Source organism: Garra rufa, chromosome 24, assembly GCF_049309525.1.
Source record: "Garra rufa chromosome 24, GarRuf1.0, whole genome shotgun sequence".
NCBI lineage: Eukaryota > Metazoa > Chordata > Actinopteri > Cypriniformes > Cyprinidae > Garra > Garra rufa.
The window spans coordinates 26432943-26459543 of record NC_133384.1 but is presented as its reverse complement, the minus strand read 5'-3'; the positions used below and the strand labels follow the sequence as shown (position 1 = coordinate 26459543).

General features: G+C 36.6%; 1 protein-coding gene across 1 annotated transcript in view; it reads left to right on the top strand.

Annotated features, from left to right (window-relative positions):
• The window catches only part of fndc3bb (fibronectin type III domain containing 3Bb), an 89314-nt gene that overhangs the window by 1065 nt on the left and 61648 nt on the right, over positions 1-26601 (top strand). The window contains exons 2-3 of the mRNA XM_073830584.1: positions 15883-16014; positions 16164-16239. Coding sequence (XP_073686685.1) covers positions 15907-16014; positions 16164-16239 — 184 coding nt within the window. The 5' untranslated portion in view covers positions 15883-15906. The remainder of the gene's footprint in view (positions 1-15882; positions 16015-16163; positions 16240-26601) is intronic.

Here is a 26601-nt window from a genome sequence, read left to right as displayed (position 1 = left end):
CCCAAGAAACGTCTATTTCGAATATTAAAAGCGAAAATTGGACGACAGAGCTGACAGTACTGTGTTTAAAGCGTTTTGAGGATTTGATGGGGCGGAAGTTTTATGATGTATAGAATACATATAAGCAAGAGATATATTATTACAAGTAAAACATGTTTAAATTGTTCACAGGTTAATGATATCGCCGTTTTTCAACGCACATGCGAAACAGAACCATCACGTGATGACAAAATTATGTCACGACTGAAAGAATCTCTGAATCGTTTTGTTGAGTCGATTCTAAGAGTTGGACTTTCTGTCTTGCGGATGAAAACGGTTTCCTGTAAGGATGATAGGGTTAAAATGTAAACAGTTGTGAAAGAAAAAACATACTGTAACAAATTATGATTTAGGAGAACTCATTCACTTGGTTTTGCGGGTCATTTCGTGGACCGGATCTTTTCGCCAGAGGAAACCCGATCCCAAATACATGACGTCATGTGACATTCCAGAGCGAATCTTGAGGTGCAGAAAGCAGACTTGTAGACTTTCAAGCCTTTGCATCAAGCTTGGTTTCTCCCCTATCTCATCGCTGTTGTGTTTATAGAGTTGGAAAGTGGAAAAGTGTTAAACAGCAGTGCATTTGTGACCCTGGACCACAAAACAAGGCATAAGGGTTCAATTATTTTTAAATTTAGATTTATACATATCATCTCGTACAAAATATTGAAGAAAATCACCTTTAAAGTTGTCCAAATGAAGTTCTTAGCAATGCAAGTTACTAATTAAAAATTATGCTTTGATATCTTTATGGAACTTGATCTTTACCTAATATCCAGATGATTTTTGGCATAAAAAAAAAACGATAATTTTGACTCATACAATGTATTGTTGGCTATTGCTACAAATATACCCATGCTACTTAAGACTGGTTTTGTGGTCCAGGGTCACATTTGTTATGTCAAACACAGGGTTTTGCAGACAAATGCTGTACTTACGAAAGTTTGATTGTAAGTGATGCTTTAAAGTAAATGCACATTTCTATGGTGGTAACCTGACCACAGGGTAAGCACTGATTTGTCAGCATCTCACACCCCCATTAAAACACACAGGCGTACCCTGACCCCTCCCAACCCTACAGCCCTTTGGCCCCAAACTCAAACGTTAAAAGAATGCGGTGCTTGTGGATATTTTCTAGAGTCCCATCCCATTCTTTGGCTCAGTCTCCAGTTCTCCAGGCTATATTTAGTGCTTTATACACTCTTCTTAATTTAATGCAAAGATAAGTTTTTTTTTCTTCGCAATCCCCACCACTGCATTCTCATCCTGTAGAGTCATGTGTAGTACACCTGGTTTGCTCTGCTGTACGCTACTTTGAAGAAAGCTGATGTTATCTAGGTGACCGAAACACTTAGGCGTTTGTGCTAATTGCATTGGAAAATCAGTTTAGCATTATCTGTCTCCATCGTTTCCTGAGAGCGACTGTAATGATCTTGTCGAGCTGTCAGTACTTTGTTGTCGTTATCAAATCGGTTGCGCCGAATTATTGCTAATTATTGCTAGCCGAGATGTTCTTATGAGAAACTCATGGTACATTTGTTGAACATTTAGGCACAGGGTGGTGGTGGTTTAAGATTTGGTTTTTCGGAATGGGTGATTCATGGGGAATTACTGTGAACCCTGATCACCATCATACCCTTGAGCAAAAAGCCCACGGTTCCCCTCCTTCAGTGTTGTTCTGTGGGATTCTTTCCACTGTTTTCGGTTATGGTTAAGGATTCAAATAAGCCCATATGTATGAGCAAGTAGTTCCGGTCCTTGAATTTGATTGGTCTAGCAGTGATGATGTAGTTCAGCAGCACTAGGGCTTTTCTCTGTTTGTATCACTCTGTGATATGCTAGTAGATTTATCCAACTGATTCATTTAAAAACACAGATTCTTTCTGGAAAATTACTGACTGTCTTTATGAATCATGAGTCTCATTAAAACAATTATATAACCTGACCTATAATCTGATTCTGACCTTTATGTGCATAGGTGCACTGAAATGCACAAACCGGGACTAAACTTTTCCCGGCCTTTTATCTCATCAGCTATCAGTTGCTGGAGGCAGGACTGAGGAGTGGATATTGGTCCTTGCCTCTTCTGCTGAGCATCAAAGCGTGTAGAAAGAGACCTAGCAAAGCTTTGCTTTAGATGTTTCATGACTTGGGTGATCTATCTGCTTCTAAGTGTAACATGTTTGGTACAGATGTCCTGAAAACACAAATACACACTAACCTAGCTTGCCTGTTTGTAGCTGAGGCCCAAATCAGGATAAGGAATGTGACCTATTGACCTTTAGAAGAAGGGGGAGGGAACGTACGTGGACATGTTTATGCCCTCTTTGGCATGAATGTGATTTTTGAAGTCTAAATTGGCTGTGAATATGTGAATATTATGACAAGATTTTATGGAGAAAATGATGCTCGTTGTGAGTGATTATGAAATGAGTTTTAGTAATAAACACATTTAAATTATTCTGCTATGACTAATACTATGCATCTTTAAACCAGTGCAACCAGTCAGTGACAATCAATTACTATCATGACATAACATAGTTATTGGAAAGGTGTATGTGTTTCAGTCATTTATTTGTGATTCAGACTATGCTGTTCACACTGTATGTTTTGACTCACTAAAAAGAACTGGTTCATAAGCTGAGTCTAGGAGTTAACTACACTGTTGCATTATATAATTATATGATGAGGTTGAGTCATTCGTGATTCAAAATCAGACTACACTGTTCATGTTGTATGTTTTGACTCACTAAGAAGAACTGGATCATAAGAGTCATTCTTTTATGTTTCAGTCTAAACTGTTCCTGCTGTATGTTTTGATTCACTGAAAGAACTGGAAAGAAAAATGAATAAGAGTAATTTGTTCTGAATCAGACTGCACTGTTTGCACTATATATTTTTGATTCACTAAAAAGAACTGACTCACAAGAGATTTTTTTGTTCAGGAATCAGATTATGCAGTTTAAATAGTATGTTTTTGATTCGCTAAAAAGAAATGGCTCATAAGAGTCATTCTTTTATCGTGTACCAAAATAAGCCAGGCTTATTTTAGTTTGACTTATTTTCACTTGATTTGGCTCAAAGTATGTCAGACTAACTGAAATAAGTCTGGCTTATTTGGTAAACTTGTTTTATGAAACACCCCCTTCTTGCTTTGTTTTTATACACCTGGCTCCTACGAGTAATTTGTTCAGGAATCAGAATATGTTTTTGATTCTCTAAAAAGAACTAACTCAAAAGAGTCAGTATTTTGTGATTCGGACACTGTTTATGCTATCTGTTTTGATTAACCAAAAAGAACAGGCTCAAGGACAGAGTCATTTGTTTAGTAATCAGACCGCAGTGTTTGCATTTATATATTTTGTATTCACTAAAAAGAACTGACTCTGGCAAGTTGTTTGGTCAGGAATCATTAAGCAGTTTAAATAATATTGATTCTCTAAAAAGAACTAGCTCAAATGAGTCAGTATTTTGATTCGGGCACTGTTCAAGCTATCTGTTTTGATTCACTAAAAAGAACTGGCTCATGAGAGTCATTTGTTCAGTGTTTGCACAACACTTTTTTGATTCATTAAAAAGAACTGACTCGGACATGTTGTTTGTTCAGAAAACAGATTATGCAGTTTAAATAATAAGTTTTTGGTTCTCTAAAAAGAACCAGCTCAAAAGAGTCTATATTTTGTGATTTGGACACTGTTTATGCTCTCTGTTTTGATTTACTAAAAAGAACAGGCTCATAAGAGTCATTTGTTCAGGAATCAGACTGCGGTGTTTGCACTATATATTTTTGTTTTACTAAAAAGAATTGACTCATAAGAGTTGTTTGTTCAGGAATCAGATTATGCACTTCAAATAGTGTGTTTTTGATTCACTAAAAAGAAACGTCTCAGTATAGTCGGTATTTTGTGATTCAGACACTGTTTATGTTATCTGTTTTGATTCATCAAAAAGAACAGGCTCATGAGAGTCATTTGTTCAGAAATCAGACTGCGATGTTTGCACTATATTTTTTGATTCGCTTAAAAGAACTGACTCATAAGAGTTGTTTGTTCAGGAATCAGATTATGCACTTTAATGTTTTTGATTCTCCAAAAAAGAACCATTTGTTACTTGTGGTTCGGACAATGTTCACACTATCTGTTTTGATTCACTAAAAGAACCAACTCATAAGAGTCATTTGTTCAGGACTACACCGTTTGCGTTATTGATTCACTAAAAAGTGGCTCGTAAGAGTCATTCCTTTGTAATTTCATTCAAGGTACTCTGTTCCTGCTGTATGTTTTAAATCCCTAAAAAGAATCGGTTCATAAGAGTCATTTATTTAAGAATCAGACTATGCAGTTTGCACTATTTGTTTTTCCTTCACTAAAATGAGCTGACTCCTAAGAGTTGTTTGTTCAGGAATCAGATTATGCAGTTCAAATAATACGTTTTTAATTCTCTAAAAAGTATTGGCTCAAACGAGTCTGTATTTTGTGATTTTGGTCTGTTTTGATCCACAGCTCATTAGAGTTGTTCAGATATTGGACTATACTGGTTGAGCTGTCTCTTTTGATTCACTCGATAAATAGATTTTTCTCTCACCCTCTTCCTTTCTCAACCTATAGCTCCATTTTTAATCCATCCCTGGACACAATTAAGATGTTAAGGGTGTGAGACCGTATAATTTTCTCCGATGTGACCCTGCGCAACTCCTCCGTATGACTGGAGAATATGATTCACTCAGCCTGACCCAGTTAAGATGCTCCTCTGCTCCTTCTCAGCGCTCAGAGGCTGGATCGCGTTTCATATCAGGGTTACGCAACACTGAATTTGGATCCTGGGAATCTCTTTTCTGTCTTCTTTCTCTCCACTGTCCCTAATTTTTTTGTCCCCTCTCTCCTAGTGTCTTTTACTGTAAGTTCTGTAAGGTGAGAGTGGATGGAGTTTCAGTGTGTGGAGAAACAGGGTCAGCTTTTTGAGCTCAGCTGGGTGTGTAACTGCATTTATTGTGCCTTCAGGGAGGAAACCAGGTCGTGCTCTGGAGTCTGTGGTGTCAGTGTTGGGTAACACCTTTATCTCTGAAACAGGACAGACACTGAGATGGGTCCTGAAGCTGTTTTATAGACCGAAATAAAATAAAATAACTATTTAATATAATAAATTACTGTGTTAGATGGAAAAGAGATTTATTGGAGAACATATTTTACTCTTGAGAAACAGACTTTAGTAATCTCTCTGGAGTATCAGAAAAGATCTGAACGATGTCACAAACTGTTCTCAGATTTGGCAAGATACTGAAGTGGAACATTCAATTTAGGAATAGTTAACCCAAAAATACAAATTTAGTCATCGTTTACTCATCCTCATATTGAATCAAATCTGCATACGCAGCCTCTGTGCCACATCTGTGGCATTTTGGACAGTGAACAAAGTAATATCAAAGATGGCGACGTCCATAAAACTGAAAGTTTGTCACTTTCTGACACGACAAGAGTCCAATAGCCACGAGTTCATTCGTCAAATCTTCATTAACCGACAGCAGCTTTTATATTTGGGTGAAGAGCGGAGCATTTGAGTCGCGAACAGAACACAAAACGGACGGGAGCGGCTCCAGTGGAGACTGGATAGAAAGTTGCATAGTTAGTGAAAGATAGCATAGTTGTCCAGTCCTGTTCCGTTCACACAGCGCATGTGTTCCGAGAATGTGTGTGTGAACGTAACTGTATTAAGGACTTAAATACGGGACTGACCGTATTCTGCTTCCATGGGAACGTGACTTTTAGTGTATATATATATCTTAATAAGGTTAGAAAATTACTTCTATATAGTTACGACTCTGGAAATCAACTTAAAGGGATAGTTCATCCAAAAATGAAACTTCTGTCATTAATTACTCACCCTCATATCGTTCCAAACCTGACCTTCGTTCATCTTCGGAACACAAATTAAGATATTTTTGACTAATCCAAGAGTTGTCTTACTCTGCATAGACAGCACCACAACTGCCACATTTAAGGCCCAAAAAAGTAGTAAGGACATTATTAAAATAGTCCATGTGACATCTGTGGTTCAACTGTAATTTTATGAAGCTACAAGTACTTTTTGTGTCCAAAATACCGAAAAACCAAAATAACGTCTTTATTTAACAATTTCTTCTCTTCTGTGTCAGTCTTCAGTGTGCATTCACAAGAACAAATGTGACCCTGGACCACAAAACCAGTCATAGGTGTCAATTTGTCTAAATTGAGATCTGAAAGCTGAGTAAATAAGCTTTTCTTTTATGTATGCTTTATGATAGGACAATATTTGGCTGAGATGTTTAAAAATATTTGAAAATCTGGAATCTGAGGGTGCAAAAAAATCTAAATATTGAGAAAGTTGCCTTTAAAGTTGTCCAAATTAAGTTCTTAGCAATGCTTATTACTAATCAAAAAGTATTTTTTGATATATTTACGGTTTAAATTTACAATATATCTTCAAGGAACATGATCTTTATTTAATATCCCAAGGATTTTTGGCATAAAAGAAATCGATAATTTTGATCCATACAATGGATTTTTGGCTATTGCTACAAAAATACCCATGGTTTTGTGGTCCAGGGCCACAAATATTGCCGTTACTATCATTATTTCTTTTTTTAAAACTTGGAAGGATTTTTCAAAACTTTACGTTTACAGTACAAGCTTGATAGGCAACCTGGGTAATTCTATTAGGCCTATATCAGGCCAGAAACCTCTTAACTAGAGCAATCTGCTAGACCAGACGCAAATAAAGGCCAGTCAGTTGGTTCATTATTCTGCCACACTCCTGTAATGTGTCCTCGATTTCCTGTCTGTGCCTCGTCTGGGCCGTTATCGCTTCGGTTCCATTGTGGCCGAGGTTGTTGAGATATTTTTAAAGGGGTGATGTCATCTGGCTGTAAACGCTGATCAGAGTCACAGACGTGAGTCAACGTCGGGGAGATTGGAAATCCTGAGCGCTCCGAGGTGAGATGGAGTTACTTTGCAGGCGAAAAATGTGACATTTAGATTGTTTCTCATTCTCTGGGAATGTGTGTGTGCAAGCCCGAGCATGTGTTTTGTGTGTGCGAGTGTGTGTTTCAGCTGATCAGGGCTGAGGGAAAGGATGGAATGAGAGAATAAAGGAACGAGGGGGGGAGATGGAGAGGAAAAAGTGATGGTTTTCTTGGTTTCCCAGCTTCCTCGGTGTTATTATGTGCCATTAGCTGGATTATAGGCCCATGCCAGACTGGGTCCACATCTGGGGTTGTAAACCTGCCAAATGCAAGAACAGATTTCTAAAAGAATTAAATCTGTCTTATGGTGGCGTGTCTGGCAGGGTGCTGTTGTTACTGCTTGTTTGCTGTTGTGAAGTGTGTACTTATTTTGATTATAATGTCTAAAGAACTTTCTAACGTAGAGGTTGATTCCTTGGAAAAGTGTAAACGCTGCGTAAACATTGTCTTGTTGATTTGAGCTTCCTGACTGGTTTTTGCACAGCAACACTGACACAGCCAATGGTGTGAGTTTGATATGCGACTATATGTAGTAATAACTTATGGTGTGTGCACATCAAGAGCAAATTTAATTATTTGCACAAATAGATTACATGCAAAGTCAATGCAAAGACACGAATAGCCACAAATTTTACGCAGTTGGCCCTTCGCAAACAGGCTATCTGACCAATCATAACACCGAATCCATCATTATGTCCGACAAGCAAATCAGGAGAGTAGATTAACTTTGGTGGATTTAAACTTAAACAATTGTCTATTGACTCCTTTCTGTGGTTGACGTAACATATGTTCTGATGTTCATTCATGTTTTATTTGTGCTTTAAAGGAGTAGTTCACTTTCAGAACAAAAATGTACAGATAATGTACTCACCCCCTTGTCATCCAAGATGTTAGTGTCTTTCTTTCTTCAGTCGTAATGAAATTATGTTTTTTGAGAAAAACATTTCAGGATTTCTCTCCATATAATGGACTTCTATGGTGCCCCCGAGTTTGAACTTCCAAAATGCAGCTTCAAAGGGCTCTAAACGATCACAGCTGAGGAAAGAAGGGTCTTATCTAGCAAAACAATCGGTTATTTTCACTAAAAAATTACAATTTATATACTTTTTAACCTCAAATGCTCGTCTTGTCTAGCTCTGTGTACAGATTAAAATGTATATAAATTGGTAATGTTTTTAGAAAATAACCCATCGTTTCACTAGATAAGACCCTTCTTCCTCAGCTGGGATCATTTAGAGCCCTTTGAAGCTGCATTTTGGAAGTTCAAACTTGGGGGCACCATAGAAGTCCATTATATGGAGAGAAATCCTGAAATGGTTTCCTCAAAAAACATCATTTCTTTACGACTGAAGAAAGAAAGCCATGAACATCTTGGATGACAAGGGGGTGAGTACATTATCTGTACATTTTTGTTCTGAAAGTGAACTACTCCTTTAAGTAAATAAGAAAAGATGATCAGTTCACATGTCGATTGATCTAATAAGGCAGTACACTGATCTGTCACTAACCATTAAAGAGCCACAAAACAATATTTATTGCTGTATTACAGCATTTTAAAGCTGAGACCTTGTTTCATACCAGAAGTAACCTGCTCTGTCTTGTCTGTCAGCCTGTTGTTAGTTTCTACTTTGCTCCTCAATGTATTTTTAACTGCGTGAGAACGATGTGTAACTTGAGAGTGGCATTGTTTGTCGGACATAGCAATAGTTACTAAGGAGGGTGGGTTTTTGTGAAGGGTCAGTTGCTGCAAATGTACACTATTCGCCTCAATCCCGTGTTCGGAAATTGCGCGTTGTCACGCAGGCCAAACGGAGAAGAGCTAATTGACTCATCTGATTGTATCACAAAATGGAGGAGAGTATGCGCAATTTTTTTTATCCGGCGAAAAACATTCACGTGAATATTCACTTCGCTTTTGGTGTGTGCACTCCATAATGGTTGATAAGTATCCAGGAAACCTGTTTGAGTAAAATCATTATGCTTGCAGAATCTACACACTTCTCCGCTTCACTTTTAAGTTTGACTGCGAAATTGCATCGTTGAAATGCTTTGGCATGCAGAATGTCACTGTACATGGATGTTTCTTTTTAATGTGCCTAGGGAGGTTTAAGGAAGTTGAGTCGGTGAATATGTTGTGGTTTATATGTCATCAGTGTTTGAAATACGCAAGAGTTGAACTCCCTAGTTCCAGTAATAGCCCGTAGTTATCTCTAAATTTAGACTAAAGTTGAACTGTCATTTTTTTTTATGCTTATAAAAGCACAATTACAGCAAAAAAACAAACTATTTTTTACCTGTCAGCTGAATCTAAACAATATATACTAGTGTTTAAAGGTTTGAGTTGACTACAACAAAGCTTTTTCTAAAGACTTCCTTCCAATTATGTAAGATAATTGAAATACTGCATGTCATCTGATCATTTTTGAAGAATTCATTCACTCCTGAATTAAAATGTCCTGATAGTTGACTCACCCCCATGTCATCCAAGATTTCTTTCTTCACTCGAAAATAAATCAAGTTTTTTGAGGAAAACATTCCAGGATTTTTTTTTCCATATAGTGGACTTCAATGGGGATCAGTGGGTTGAAGGTCTAAATTGCAGTTTCAGTGCAGCTTCAGAGAAAACTCTCATTTTCTCCAACTACAAAATCATTGTTTCACCTTTTTTGTAAAGGGCATTTGACTTTCTTTGCACAGTCGCTGTGTAAACACTGGATTGGTACTTCCGCCTATGTCACGCGTGGTTTTTATTTATTTATTTATTTTTATGTAGAAAGTGATCAGTCGTTTCGCTTGATAAGACCCCTATTCCTCAGCTGGGATTGTGGAGAGCCCTTTGAAGTTGTATTGAAACTGCAATTTGAACCTTCAACCCACTGATCCCCATTGAAGTCCACTATATAGAAAACAAATCATGGAATGTTTTGAAGAAAGACAAGAACAACTTTATTATTTGGTTAATTTGGTTTTATTATTATGACACGGGGGTGAGTAAATTATCAGGAAATTCTAATTCTGGAGTGAACTAATCCTTTGAATATTACTCAAACGTTGCTCTTTCATACCTCAGGTCTCCTTCATTAATTTGTTTGGCTGAAGTATCAGTTTCCATAGATGTTTTGTGTCATTTGAGATCTCTGAACTTCCACAGGACACTTTTTGGTATTATAGATGTTATAGCCTTTCATAGTCTTCCGAAATTTGCCAATTTGACATCTAATAACTGCATTTAGTGGCATCTTTGGCAAAACAATACTTGTATCCAGTTGCACTCTGATCCTCAGTGATCACCAAACATCCAGGAATGATCTAAGATGATTTCACTTCAAGGAAATGATTGTTTCACTGGTGTTGTTTTGGTTGTATGAAAGGCATGCTGTTTGACTGTGTGCAAAGGGAAGGGGGTGTGAGGGCGACGGGGAGGTGGTCTAGGGAATACCCCACATCGCTGGAACCTCAGCCGTGCCATGAAAGGACTCTCTGTGTGTTTCCTGATTGACACTCTCTGTGACGTGGTCACAACAACATGACCCGTGAGGGTAGGGGGTCTGGCCTCTTTGTGTGACACCCCCCTCCCTGCTACCCCAGGCTCTGACATTGTATGAATCTTCTCAACTTTTCTCTCAGGGGATTTAGCCCTTAAACGCCCCCCCCCCAACCCAACAGAAGTTCAGACTCCAGCCATCCTCAGGAATGAGGGGAATGAGGAGAGCAGAAAGAAAAGAAAGGATGGATTGAGGGCCTGAGGGGTAAAGAGGGAGGAGGGGGGACAGGAGAAGAGAGAAGGGTTTTGGACCCCAAAGGCTTTGGCGTGTTAAGCCATAGTGTTAATGATTTTAGTTGGGCGGTAATTATGGGCCGTGGCATCGAGCATCGAGGAAAGGGAAACAAACATGCACAGAATGAAAAAGACTGCAGAATGTTTTAGCAGTGCATGAAGTGAGGTTAATGTAGGGATAGGGCGCTATGAAAACGGAATTTACTTTAAAACGAAGATTTTCACAATAACCTGTCAAAATAAAAGTTTGGTTTAACTTAAAGAAACTGTGACAGAAATACACTACTAGTCAAAAGTTTTGAGACACTGTTTTTTTTTTTTAAGAAGTCTCTTCTGCTCACCAAACCTGCGTTTATTTGATCCAAAGTATAGCAAAAACAGTCAAATTTTGAAATATTTTTACTATGTAAAATAACTGCTTTCTATTTGAATAAATTTTAAAATGTAATTTATTTCTGTGATTTCAAATCTGAATTTTAAGCATCATTACTCCAGTCACATGATCCTTCAGAAATCATTCTAATATTCTGATTTGCTGATCAAAAACATTTATTATTATTGTTGAAAACAGCCGAGTATAATTTTTGTAGGTTTCTTTGATGAATAGAAAGTTCAGAAGAACTGCATTTATCTGAAATAGAAATATTTTGTAACGTTATAAATGTCTTTATCATCATTCCTGCTAAATAAAAGTATTAATTTCTATAATTAAAAATGAAAAATAAAAAATGACTTCAAGCGTTTGAATGGTATAGTGCATAATGTTACAAAAGCTTTTTATTTCAGATAAATGCTGATCTTTGGATCTTTCTATTCATCAAAGAAAAAATGTACTCAACTGTTTTAAATATTGATGATGATAATAATAATAATGATAATAATAATAAATGTTTCTTAAACAGCAAATCAGCATATTATAATGATTTCTGAAGGATCATGTGACATTGAAGACTGGATTAATAATGCTGAAAATGTAGCTTTGAAATCACATGAATAAATTACATTTTAAAATATATTCAAACAAAAAACTGTCATTTTAAATACTAAAAATCTTTCAAAATTTTACCGATTTTGCTGTACTTTGAATTAATTAAATGCAGGCTTGGTGAACAGAAGAGTCTTCTTTAAAAAAAAAACATTAAAATCTTACTGTTCAAAAACATTTGACTGGTAGTGTATATTACATAATGCAATAATGATAGTACTACTAATGAAGAAAAAAATTGCAAAAATGTTTTTTTGTTAACCGTTTAATAAATTGCTGTTAAATTGTATACGTTTAATGATTTCAATTAATTAGACATGCTTTTTAATTAATGTAATTTAATTTAACCATTAAAACAGTCTAGAAAAGCTAAAACGAGAAAAAAAAACTGAATCCAAAAAAACTGAAATGGAAAAAAAATAATCTCATTTCATTCTTATTTTTCAGTCTCTTGTCATCTAGAGACCACATAAAGTAACATAACGTTACATAAAGTAACTCTATCAAGTAAAGTTAATTTACTGTTTATACTGAATACATTGTATGTATGTCAAGTTGTGGAGCTTGTGGGCTGTGAATCATTGCATGTTAATTTTTTAAAGGGAACAGGTTGGCTGTGTGTGGTGTGTGTTTAGCAGTGGAAGTGAAGGCATTTATGACCCAATAAAAAACCCCCGACCTCTATTCTCGCGTCTTCCTCTCTCCGGGAGATCAGAGGACATCTCACGTCTACAATTCCTCACGTCTTAAAAATTCAGAGTATGTAGGTGATTTTTGTGGCTTTTAACCAAAAAGAACCACAAACTTTTATGAACATTCTGCCATGGTAAAAAAAGAAAGAAAACAGTATATGGACCTGAAGGTACCACCACAGTACTTTTTCGTAGTTTAAGGCTTCTGTTTGTAATCTGTGCTACTTCAAAACATCAGATGAATGATTTCTGTTGCTCTAGGTTTGACCCCTGGGGTTGACGTTTGTGTTTGGACTTAAATGGGACAGGTTATTGCTTTCCTAGAGGAAAATATCACCAGTCAGCTGAGGAGACCTTATCATTGCTGTGCTGATCTTTCCCCCGACACCTGAACTTTGGCTCTTTTTAAAAGGAGTTTTAAGACTATCATGTGAAGCAATTCGGTGAGGTGTTCATCCATTGTGACAAGCAATATTGCGCTTGTTTTGAGGACAGAAGTGTAATCTTTCTACAGCAAGCTAAATGATTCAGTCCAGCAGTTGTACTGACTTCTGTGCAGGTCTGTTGTGCAAGTGATTTCTGCTTCAAAGGCTGCAGCCTACACCCTGATTTTCTGTTACGCAAAAGCAGAATTAGTTAATTTCAAATCTTAATATGTTGAAATTAGTGCACAGTTTGTGATGTTTATTGAACACAAAGTGCAAACTGCCACATTAATTTTTAAATGGGTGAATATAAATGTTAAAAATTAGTTATAAATGCAATGAACATGCTAAGTGTACATTTGAATTAAAAACTGCCATTCACAATTACAGTTGAGGTCAGAAGTTTGCATACGCCTTGCAGAATCTGCAAAATGTTAATTATTTTACCCAAATAAAAGGGGTTTAAACAATATGCATGTTAGTTTTTATTTAGTACTGACCTGTTTACATAAGAAATTAAGGCGAATTTTTAAAAATGACTCAAAAGTTCAAAAGTTTACATACACCTAATTCTTAATACTGTGCTGTTTTTCAGCATGTTTGTATATTTGAACCCTTTCCAACAATGACTGTATGATTTTAAGATTCATCTTTTCACACTGAGGACAACTGAGGGACTCATATGCAACTATTACAGAATGTTCAAACGGTCACTGATGCTCCAGAAGGAAACACAATGCATTAAGAGCCAAGGGGTGAAAACTTTTGAACACAATGCAAATGTGTACATTTTTCTTATTTGCCTAAATGTTATACTTTTTAAATTAGTACTGCCTTTCAGAAGTTACAAACGATACTTACATGTTCCCCAGAAGACAAAATAAGTTATTAATAAGAATTTAACCTGATTTTAAATTCCAAAAACTCATTTTACTCCTAATGCATGAGTCCCTCATTTGTTCTCAGTGTGAAAAGATGGATCTCAAAATCATAGTCATTGATGGAAAAAGTTCAAATGCACAGAAGTGTTGAAAAACCAAAGAATTTGTGGAACCAGAAGGATTTTTCTAAAGAAATAATAAATTCAACTATTATTTTCTCTTGTGGACTATGTCTTTTATGTGAAAAATCTTATTCAGGTCAGTACTAAATAAAAAAATACCCTACATTTTGTATGATCCCTCTTATTTTGGTAAAATAATTATTATTTTTTGCAGATTCTTTAAGGTGTATACAAACATTAGACCAACTTTTGTCCTAAACTATGGTTGTTATTGCCAGGATTGTTTTCAAGTTATGGCCAATAACTACTAATTTTAAAATCTACTGAAGATATAATAAAAAAAAAAAAAAAAAAAAATATATATATATATATATATATATTAGGGCTGGGACTCGATTAAAAAATTTAATCTAATTAATTAGAGGCTTTGTAATTAATTAATCGAAATTAATCGCATTTTAATCGCATATAAATATTTGACCTGAGAACAGTGAGAATTAAGATTTTTACATGGATTTTTAGTATACCATTGAATAATGACTGAATACATAAGCTTAAGCAACAAAATATTGTTTATTTTTGTTCAACCAAGTCCAACAGACCAGTGGAATATTGCCATTAAGTGTAGCAAGAGGCACGTTCTTTGTACGTTTGCTTAATTATGCATTTAAACGTTAATGACCAAACCTATCATTATAAATGTTGCTGCACATGGAATATAACGCGGATAACATTTAAAAAATATTTTTTATCAGGTTACACACTGATTATTTATCACTCAAACCCCTTTCTCTAGGTAAAGTCTAGAAGGGATACAGCTATGGCTACTGGGCATGCGCACATCAGTCTAACGTTATTTTTGTCACACTGTACAGCAATAATACTTTTTTTGTATTATAGTAAGGGCTAAGTTTAGGGTTGGGGTAGGTGTAGACGTTAATAAAACACAATCTAATAGGTAGAACAATTAATTTCATTGTTAGTTTCCGGTCTGAGCTGTATACCCTCTAGCCACAACCCTTTCTCTACCTGTCCGTTGGTCGCGTATATCCTCCATGTTTGTAGTTTTTTAACACTTTTTATGCGTGTTTGTAGTTCTAATCGAATCCTCGTTCACGGCGCAGTGTGTTGCGGGCAATATTAGCCGTTAAGAGTGTGCATTGGTCGTTAAGTAGTAGACCATACTTTTTTAAACATACTACGATTTGGGACATACAATACTATTTAGGACGGACGCAGTTTGTCTGAACGCTAGTTGGTGCTCCAGTATAATCGGTCCGCGGAATCTCATCCAGTGAGAAACGTTCCGCGGTGCAAAACTAAGTGCGATTAAAATGCGTTAAAAAATTTTTACGCGTTATTTTTGTGTAATTAATTAATCTAAATTAACGCGTTAAAGTCCCGGCCCTAATATATATATATATATAATAATTATTATTATTATTAAGAAATGGCTCTTCAGGAATTTTTTCTAATAATTTGTTTTATTATTTATTTATTTTTATTTTATTTAATTTTTTTTAGACTCACAGATGTAATGCCATTTAGTTTCATAGATTGCCGCAAGACAAAGTGTCCTGTTTTGTTCCTTTTATTATTTTTATTTTCTCTCTAAGTCTGGTCTCCTGGCTGTGGTGGAGAGACTGTCGCCCTATAACTGCATTTTATATACAGATTACATCATCCCTACACAGATTACATCATCATATAAACATTGGTGACATCATAATGATTTAATCCCGTTCCGTAACCCACCAGTAGCCTTTCATTGAAACGTGTGTTTCGGTGTGTATTTATGTGTGTAGATGGGGTTGCAAATGAGGATCTGTTTTAGTCTTCATCATTAGCCATCCATGGCTTATTTCAGATGAGGATAATTGCTCATTTAAGAGCGGTCTGGCTTATAGAGACTGTTTCGTCATGCAATCACATATTATTTTAACAAAGTGGATCTTTCTCTCAGGCTGTTGCAGGGAGGGCTCCATGAATGTTCGTCACCATGATGATGACGGACCAAATGCTGGACCTCCCGCCTCTATTGAGCAACGAGGTTCCCATGATGCACCACATGATCAATGGCGACGCACCACAGCAGGTGAGTTCGTAAAACTGATTGGTTTATTTAATATATTGTCAGTTGAGAAAGATTCCAAGGCTCCAAGCCACAGCTGCTTTTTGGCTAAGAATGAAGACCTAGAATTGCCCCTTGTTTGAACATGTGTGACATCTGGTCTTGTTTTACAGGTGATCCTGGTCCAGGTGAACCCAGGTGAGACGTTCACCATCCGCACTGAAGATGGGGCTTTGCAGTGCATCCAAGGTTTGTCCAATGGAGATCTTCATATTGCTTTTGCTAAATGTTGCTGACTCGTTTTGAAAGGAATCAATGTGTTTTCTATAAAGTTTATGATGCTGTTCGAAGTATATTTTAAATTCAGTTTGTTTGTTTGGCATGAAGGCAGTTTTTTTTTTTAACTCAAGCACACTCAGAAACATAGCCTGGAGTATGATTTGCATGGTTGCCAGTTGGTATGTATCCAGAAAGAGAGAAAAATCTGCAATCTGGCATAACTTGTTAAGTATAATTAACCTGTTAATAATATTTTATAGTTATATTGGGTTGCGCTTAAATTTAAAGTATCCATTTTGCAGTGTAATTATGTACTTAAAGGGTAATTCACCCAAAAATTAAAATTACACCATGATTTGCTCACCCTCAGGCTATCCTAGATTTATATAACTTTATTCTTTCAGACGAATACAATCAGAGTTATATAAAAAATATCCTGGCTTTTCCAAGCTTTATAATGGCAGTGAATGGCTGTTGAGATTTTGAAATTCAATAAAGTGCATCCATCTATCATAAAAAGTTTTAAATATGTATATTTTTCTTACATAAACGCATCGATTTGCTTCAGAAGGCCTTTATTAACCCCCTGGCGCACTGTAGTGTAGAGCACTTTTTATGATGGATGGATGGATGCACTTTATTGGACTTCAAAATATCAACACCCATTCACCTCCATTATAAAGCTTAAAAGAGCCAGGACTTTTTTTAAATTTATATAACTCAGATTGTATTCATCTGAAAATAGAAAGTCATATACACCTAGGATAGCTTAAGGGTGAGTAAATCATGGGGTAATTTTCATTTTTGGTTAAACTATCCCTTTAAGTAATGAACAATATTAATCACTTAATATAGGGTTAGGATTAGGAATAGGCTTCAGGGTTAGTTGCATGTAATTAAGCAAAATGTACTATTATTACTCATGTAACAAATACACAGGTACTTGTATTAATATATATTCGCAAAAAAAAACACATTTCCCCCTCTAAATTGCTTTAAAAGTTCTACACACTAATTACTTGCAAACCTCTAAGGGATCTAGGCCATTTGACGGTCCCTCAAAACCATTTCTAACCCTCTTGTGTGTTTGGCTGGTAGTGAGGCATTCAGTCACTAGATCCCTACACTAAATTAAATCTGACCTCATAATGTCTTTTTAACTTCATAAAGGCCACTGAATTCTTTCAGTAATAGTTTTGCGAGTGTATGTAAGAGATTAAAAGCGGAGAGTCACAGTAGCCTAGACCACAGGATAGTGGATCTGACCGTCTGAGCGCTCGCATCACTGTTTACACAGCTAAGAGGAGCTGCAATGACTGTTTAATTCAATTTGTCCAATGAGAATAGCAGAATCAGCAGCGCAGGGCTGTTTGGTTTGTGCTAGAGACGGAGCTGGCAGCTGGCCGACAGAGAGAATGTAGACGGAGAAAGCGAGTCTGCACCTCACAGGTGTGGAGAAGATGCCGTTGAAGGCCACGGTAATGTTCTGGCATGTTCGGGATAAGGACTTTGTTTCATTTTCTAGCGTTTGTGCGATCTTTGCCAGCTGCGCTGGATAAGCCGAGTCTCCTGTTATTCTTTGATGTTGACTTTGCATTTTTGCAAACAATTTGCTGATAAATGTTTTCCCAGGGCTGGGCAGTGTACTGTTGGCTTATCTTTATTAAAACAGTTCTGTAACGAGGTACTACATACTGGCGCTGTAGTACATTAGGCCTTTTAGCATTTAGGTGTCAAAATGAGGTGCTAGATGAAGGTCTCTGGACAGTTTTCATGCAGGATTTGATTACATAAATCGCAGTAATTGCCTTTATTTTTTGGTGTGGCATTTCTGACTGCTTGCTGTTGCTGGTTGTTAGGTTGTCTGAATGACAAGTTGACTAATTGGTGTTAAGAAAGCCCTGTGTACTGTAATTAGGCCAGATTTAAAGGAACAGTTCACCAAAAAACGATCATTGTCCTAATTTTCTCATCCTTATATGTGACCCTGGTCCACAAAACCAGTCATAAGGTTAAATTTTACAAAACTGAGATGTATACATCATATGAAAGCTCAATAAATAAGTTTTCTATTGATATATGGTTTGTTAGGATGATAGGACAATATTTGGCTGAGATACAACTATTTGAAAATCTGGAATCTGAGGGTGCAAAAAATCAAAATACTGAGAAAATCACCTTTAAAGTTGTCCAAATTAAGTTCTTAACAATGCATATTACTAATCAAAAATTACATTTTGATATATATTTATAGTAGGAATTTTACAAAAAATCTTCATGGAACATGATCTTTACTTAATTTCCTAATGATTTTTGGCATAAAAGAAAAATCTATAGTTTTGACCCATACAATGTATTTTTGGCTATTGCTACAAATATACCCCAGCGACTTAAGAAAAGAGGAGAGAAAAGAGAAGTCCAGGGTCAGCTTGTTTCAGCCACAGACTTTTCCTCAGAGTTATGTAATACAAACTCATAATTGCAAGTTATCAAGTCAGAAGTGTGAGATATCAACTCAGAATTCTGAGAAAATGTCTTTTTTTCCCTCAGAACTGGACTTTATAACTTGCAATTGTGACTTTTTTCTCACGATTGCAAGTTTATATCTCTCAAAACTTTTTTCCTCATAATTGTGAGATATAAACTTGCAATGGCATGGAAAAAAAGTCAGAATTGAGAGATACAAATGCAATTCTGAGAAAAAGTCAGAATTGCAAGTTTATATCTGTGTTTTTTCCCTCAGAACTGGACTTTATAACTCGCAATTGCAACTTTTTATCTCGTAATTCTGCCTTTTTTCCTCAGCATTGTAAGATATAAACTCGCAATTGTGAGAAAAAAAGTCAGAGTTGCGAGATACAAAGAATTTTGAGAAAAAAGTTGCAGTTTTATATCTTTAATTCTTACTTTATAATTCGCAGTTGCATGTGTATATCATGCAATTCTGAAAAAAAGTCAATTTCCAGTTTATATATCACAATTCTGACTTTATTACTCGCAGTTGCGAGTTTATATTTCACAATTCTGACTTTTTATCTTGCATTTCTGACTTTATAACTTACTATTGCAAGTTTATATTATGCAATTCTGAAATAAAGTCAATTTCCAGTTCATAAATCACAATTCCGACTTTTTTTTTTTTTTTCAAAATTGCATGTAATATAATTGCAGCAAATATCAGCGTTTTTTTTCCCTCAGAATTGGAATTTATACCTCGCAATTGCGACTTTTTATCTCTCAATATTTTTCTGACAAATCAGATTTTTTTTTTCTCAGTGTTGTTAGATATAAACTCACAATTGTGACAAAAAAGTCAGAATTGCAAGTTTATATCTCGCAATTCTGACTTTCTATCTTACAATTCTCACTTTATATCTTGCAGTTCTGACTTTATAACTCACAATTGCAAGTTTATATTATGCAATTCTGAAAGTCAATTTCCAGTTCAGAGAAAAAAGTTTATTTTCAAAAGTTTTTTTTATGCTTGCCAAGGCTCCATTTATTTAATCAAAAATTTAGTAAAAACAGTAATATTGTGAAATATTACTAGAATTTAAAATAACTTTTCTGTTTTATATTATTCATATTAGAATGAATAACTAACATATTAAAAGGTATACCTTTTAATATGTTAGTTATTCATTCTAATATGCTGATTTGATGCTTTGAAAAGCAGTGTAAATATGCAATATTTATAAATAAAATAACTTCATTTTAGTGGCCAATTACACACACACACACACACACAGAGTGTCTGGACAGTCAGTGTCAACTGTGTTGATTATAATGTGAGTAATCCAGTTTAAGTCTAGTTTTTGGGTTGTTGTTTTTTTGTGAAGCTGTTTGTGTGGTAAGAACAGGTTTTTCAGTGGGAACATACAGGCCAAGAGGAAAAGCAGCATGTGCTTTTGCTTTCCAGCATTGCTTTCCAGTCCTGCTGAGGTTTATGAAGCAGAAAAACATCTGAATTCTACTTCCTCCTCCTCTGAATCACCTTTCCTGCCAGGCGTATAGAGCTTCTGATGGACGTCTGCAGGATTGACACTGATGCAATCCTTCCAAGCGACGGTCAATAGGATTCTGAGGAGTTATAAAAATATGTTCTGCTTCTCAGAAATGTCATTTTGTGTTAGTCTGTATCCTCACAGACATATTGTCGACTCACTCTCACCAGACGGCCTGTAAAACACACACACACACACATGCATGCATTCCACTCTAATGACCTTTTTTTGTTCTCCTCGATTTTATTTATTTGCATATTCACCTGATTTACTTTGTAAAACACTCTCCAGCGCTATCTCTTCCCTTCACTCCTTTTCTCTGCACTGCGTAAATATGTTTCCTGTTGATGTGGCTCGGAGGCCTCCCCCCCTCACTGTGGCCCCCCAATTCCTCACCCCTTTCCTCCAACTCCGAGAAACAGAACTCCAAAAGGCAGATGTCTAATATTAACCGCCACGGTCCCGAAAAACTGCATGCAAAAAAATGTGTCTCCCTTCTGACAGTCGAGAGCACAAGAGGCCTTGGGCAGACGTTTCGAAGCGAAGGAAAACTTCTGAAAGAATGTGTACATGTGGAGATCAGGCTCTGCTAACACATCACACCTGGCCCAACACTCTTTCCAGGTTAACCCTGTGCAGACGGCAGTCGCCTGTGGCCTCAGGGGAGACAAAACACGGACGCAACTTTAGTCTTGGGGGGCGCACACTTTTGATCTCGCTGTGAGACATGCTGGTCTTGATGAACGTCACATTGGTTACTTATGTTAAAGCATCATAAAACACTGTGTCTGGCTCCTCTCTGTTTTGGAGTCTTCTACAGGACCTGAGTGGAATATGCAGAATGTCTGCAGGGAAGTTTGAAAAGCTGTTACTGTACTAACCGAGCTGTGGAACGTCTTTTATTAAACTGGTCAAAAGTGACAGTTAAGATGCTTATAATGCTTTAAGTGATTTCTGTTTCAAATAAATGCAGTTCTTTTGAACTGAGTTCTTATTCATCAAAGTCATTGTTTGAGCACCAAATCAGCATATTAGAATGATTTCTGATGGATCATGTGACTGAAGACTGGAGTAATGACTTTGCCATCAAAAAAATGATCTTACCATGGTACCATATCTAAAACGTTGGGTGAACTTCTACAGTGGTGAATGGAAACTACAGCAAATGTAATTCTGTGTTCACATTCGCTCTAATAGCAAAATAAATATTTCATGATAGCGTTTTTATGACTTTCCAAAAGAGGAAAGAAATAATGAGCGATTGATTACTCTGGTCAGACGAGAGAAAGATGTTAAATTAGCTGTCACTCCCTCGGTTGTTGTATTAGAAACACTTATGCACAAGCATGAACTAGTTTGCTGTAATTTAATGCCAAGGCAATAACACAATGTGTAGTGTTGTAAATCTACATATTATGATAAAAGGAGGCATTGCTAGTTTTACGATGTTAAAGGGATAGTTCACCCAAAAATGAAAACTCTGTCATTAATTTAGCTTGTCTCGCCCTCATGTTGTATTAGAGATCGACCGATATGGGTTTTTCTATAGCCGATGCCGATATGTGCTGCTGATTTTTAGGGCCGATATCTTGAAGTTCTTCCCTTTATTTGCATGCTAAAATGTCACACTAATAATAAGTGGATGCACATCATTTCTAAACTTAACATCATGAATAATGAACACAATGAACCATCTTTCAGATCTTGATTTTGTGCACTGCACAGTATTATTATAAAAGATTCAACCAAAAAGTTAAGAAAACAAATCGAACTGACCAAGTATTAAATATATAAAACAGATAATATAAAAACTGTTAATCATTTACATAAAAGTTTAAGAGCTGAGATTAATGTTAAACTTTAATGTTTTAAATATAACATTTTGAATACAGAAATTTTAAATGATTTATATAACTGAGACGACCTGCCAGCAGATGGCGGCAAGACACTGATTTAATTACTGAATCATATCATTCATTTGATTCGTTTGAACCGCTGATTCATTCCTGAATAAAGCAAATGACTGTCTTTATGAATGGGAAATTGAATCATTTCACTAGATTCGTTTAAAAACGCTCGTTCATTCTTAAACGAAACACCGCTGTGTTTAAAAGGAGATGCACAGCGGCTCAGTTGTGACTTGTTTCAGAATACTTTTGACGACAAAAGAGAGCAAAATCTTACTTTTGACGAAATAACACTGGCTATTATGTTAGCAAGCAAGCTGCTGATCGTTTTCGACTACAGTCCTTAACGTAACTGCAAGTAAGCAAACCTTTAACTAGCCGTAGCATTATGCCAGTTTGCGTCGGTTCTATGCTTTTCTTTCACTAAGTGAAAGCAACACTTCATAGTTTACTAGTAATATAAAGTAAATATATGACCATGGGACTTTGAAATATCAGAATTTAAGCCTTACATTTATCTCTCAGAACTGTTATTGAATCTTGCAAAAGTTTTGGCTTGGGGTCCTTCACAGCAGCGCGTTTTACCGCACAAATAACACGGGGCTGCCCGCAGACGTGCCTGACTTTAAATCGGCGCTACTAAACACGGATATCGGCCGATGCCGATATATTAAAAAAATGGCAAATATCGGCCCGATATATCGGCCGAACAATATATCGGTCGACCTCTATGTTGTATCCTCATGTTGTAACTATAGGAGACATATTATTCCCCTTTTTACAGGATGTAATAAAAGTCTCAGGTATCGCCAGAATGTCTCTGTGAAGTTTCAGCTCAAAATACCTCACAGATTATTTATTATATCATTTTGAAAATGCCTTTTTTAAATGGAAGCTGAAACACGCTGTTTTCGTGCATGGCTCTTTAAATGCAAATGAGCTGCTACTCCCCACCCCCGCCTTGAAATCAAGCGTTTTAAAGTAAATTAGTTTTAAACTTCTGATATACGATTTTTTGTGTGCACACATCTAAAGCGAACGCACAGGAAGCTAAACTAAGTACTAAACTAAAAATGATACATTTGGTCCTGGTCCACTTAGCGTTCACACTGGTATTTTTGACAGTGAACCTGAAGATACCGAGGACCTAAAGGCATAGTGATATGTTCACAGCCTGATTGGTCAGGTTGAATGACGTGTGATATTTTGTGCTTGAACTCACCGAACACTACAAACAAAAGAAAACCTAATGCCGTCTGATGGACTAAGCGTGCTCATTGTTGCGTGTATATGATTATATATTTACCACCTGCAAACTCACAAAGAGCTCATAAAAGGCACTTTACCTCCTCATTGCTCCACGTTTGCTCTTTGCTCATTTTGTTTTGGATACACCGCATGTTCCCTTCGTGAAATCATGCGCATAGCGTCGCATTGCTTTCTGTTTTTGGTTCGTTTACAAGTATTTGGTCAGTGTCATGTTCATATTTCAAACAAACCGCACGCAAGTTTGTTTGGAAACACATCTTTTTAGCTGTATCGGGCTGCTTGTTTGGTGTGCACCAGGGTTCGGATGGCAGCGTTCACACTTACTCAAATGAACCGCACTAACAGCAATCACACCAGAGTTTGTTTTAATCGAACCAAACATGACCTAAGTTTCTTTCTTGTCTTATTGCGCTTAAATGGTAAAATACACACAAGTTTATGTAAAAAAAAAAAAAAAAATCATCACCTGCGAACTTACAGAGAGCTTATAAAAGGCACTTTACCTCCTCGTTGCTCCATGTTTGCCCTCTGCTCATTTTGTTTTGGACAAATTGTGTGTTCCGTTCGTGAAATCCTGTTGCATAGCGTCGCATCCTGTCATTCCTTTATGTTTTTGGTTCATTTAGAAGTATTTGGTCCATGTCGCATTCATATTTCAAACAAACCGCACCAGAGTTTGTTTGGAAGTTGACCAAGACCCATCTTTTTAGCTGTCTCGTTCCGCTTATTTAGTGGCACCAGGGTTCGGATGGCAGCGTTCACACTTACTCGTATAAACCACACTAACAGAGCATCGCACCAGAGTTTGTTTTAATCGAACCAAACATGACAAGTGTGAACACACACTTCTTTCATGTCTTATTGCGCTTAAACGGTCGAATACACACAAGTTTAAGTTAAAAACACACATGAGTTACAAAAACAGGTAAACGGCTGGGAAAGAAATTGCATGTTTATATTAGATCTGTGAGGCAGCAGTGAATGAATTAATAAATCCACTGCAATTGTCTTCTGAGGCTGGGACTTTAAATAGTGGTCTGTGCTCGTCTGTACATCCAAAGACAGAACAGTTAGCATGCTTTTCTTGAACTTTTGCCATTGCGTTACAACTGGTACACCATTGTTGCTTGCAAAAATAAAATGGTGGCACCGTGGGTGGAAACATGCAAATTAAGGGGTGGTAATATTAAAATAAGATCTCCTACATTGTGGGTTAGTAGCTTCATAAAATTACAGTTAAACCACTGATGTCATATGGGCAATTTTATCGATGTCCTTACTACCTTTCTTGGCCTTGATTGTCTTGCGGTCTATGCAGGGTCAGAAAGCGCTAGGATTTCATCAAAAAATATCTTAATTTGTGTTCTGAAGATGAATGAAGGTCTTACAGGTTTGGAACGACATGAGGGTGAAAAGACAGAATTTTCATTTTTGGGTGAATTATCCCTTTAATAACTGTGTAATCGTAATAGTAGTAGTAATAAGTGTCCAGAATCAGAGCAGCAGAGTACTCTATAGAGAAAAACTCACAGAGTTATACATGTGCAGAGATGCATATACATGCTTCGAGACATTGACGCCTCCCACAGTAGCCCGAGCGACAACAAACAGCAAAGAGCAGGAGTTCCAGGAACAGATGGTGGTTAGTTGTATAAAAAATGCAGCTTGTTTCAAACTCGCTAACTCAAACTCAGGTTATTTTGCTCTCTCCATCTTGCTCCTTGTTGTTCCTGTTTTTCTTTGCACTGTTTTTCTTTTTATGGCATTTTGGTGTTATTTTTTCTTTCCCTAGTTTAGTGTGTGACTGTTCTCATCTGGTCTGTGCTCTTTCCTGGTGGAGGAAACCCCCTCTGCCGCACAGATGATCATAGCAGAGCTTCAATTCCATTCCTCTGACTCACTCCGCTGAGGAACAGTGGATTTTTGTGTGCATCATGGAAAGGCAGGGAGAGAGAGAGAAGTCTGAGGAGAAGGGCAGCGTTGTGTCTCAGTCACGTCCTTTTGGTGGCGTGCTGTCTGTGCGTGTATGTGTCTGCAAATATGCCAATCTTTTCCAAAACTGTTGGCGCTCTTGATGTTTTTTTTGAAAGGCCTTTTTGAATGAAACTCTCAGAGGAAGACTTTTTTGCTCTTTCATATCTTGGGAGACCCAAAGTCAGCGTGGAATTGAAATGGATCCTGTTTATTTTTTCGTATAAACGTTCCTAGTCTTATTGTGCATGAATCATTGGAGCATGTTAGTCCAAAGGGAAAAAAATCTTTGTACTCTTTCTTCAAAACTTCCTTCACCTCTGAAATGACTTTCCTTTTTCGGTTGACATCATCAAGCCCTCTTTTATTTATATCCCGATCATGACCGATCAGTTCCTGATGGACAAAATCAAGTCCCACCCTACGTTTTCTTCCTGATTAAATATCCTGTTTTATTTAGTAACGGCTATTATTAAACATTATAAGAGTAAAATGGTTTACACAGTCTTAGTTCTTGTTTTTGAAGTATATCTTTGATCTATTTCTCTAAAATTATACTGATCTACTATTTGTGACCCTGGACCGCAAAACCTTTAAAAAAAAAGTCTCAAGTAGCACGGGTATATTTGTAGCAATAGCCAACAATGAGCCACAGTATGGGTCAAAGTTATTAATTTTTCTATTATGCTAAAATCATTAGAATATTATATTTTGTTAATTGCCTACTGTAAATATATCAAATACAATTTTTTGATTAGTTATATGCATTGCTAAGAACTTAATTTGGACACCTTTATAGGTGATTTTCTCAATATTTAGATTTCTTTTTCCAAAACCACCAGAAAAAAAACATAGACTTTCATTAAGGGGGTGAAAACTTTTGACCAATGAGACTTATGGTGTATTTAAGCAGTATATTGCTATAACAAAGTTTACCAACTCCCTACTGAAAAACAGATAAAACCAGTCTAAGCTGATTGGCTGCTTTGGCCGATCTCCCAGGCTGGTTTTAAAGTGGTTTTGGCCAATTTTTAGCTGTTCAGACTGGTCTTAGACTGTCAGGCCGGGAGACCTCCTAAAAGACCAACCAAGTCTAAACCAGCTATTTTCAGCTTAAAGTAGCTAAAATTACACTGCTGAAAAGAAACATTTTAAACCAGCCTACACTGGTTGGCTGGTCT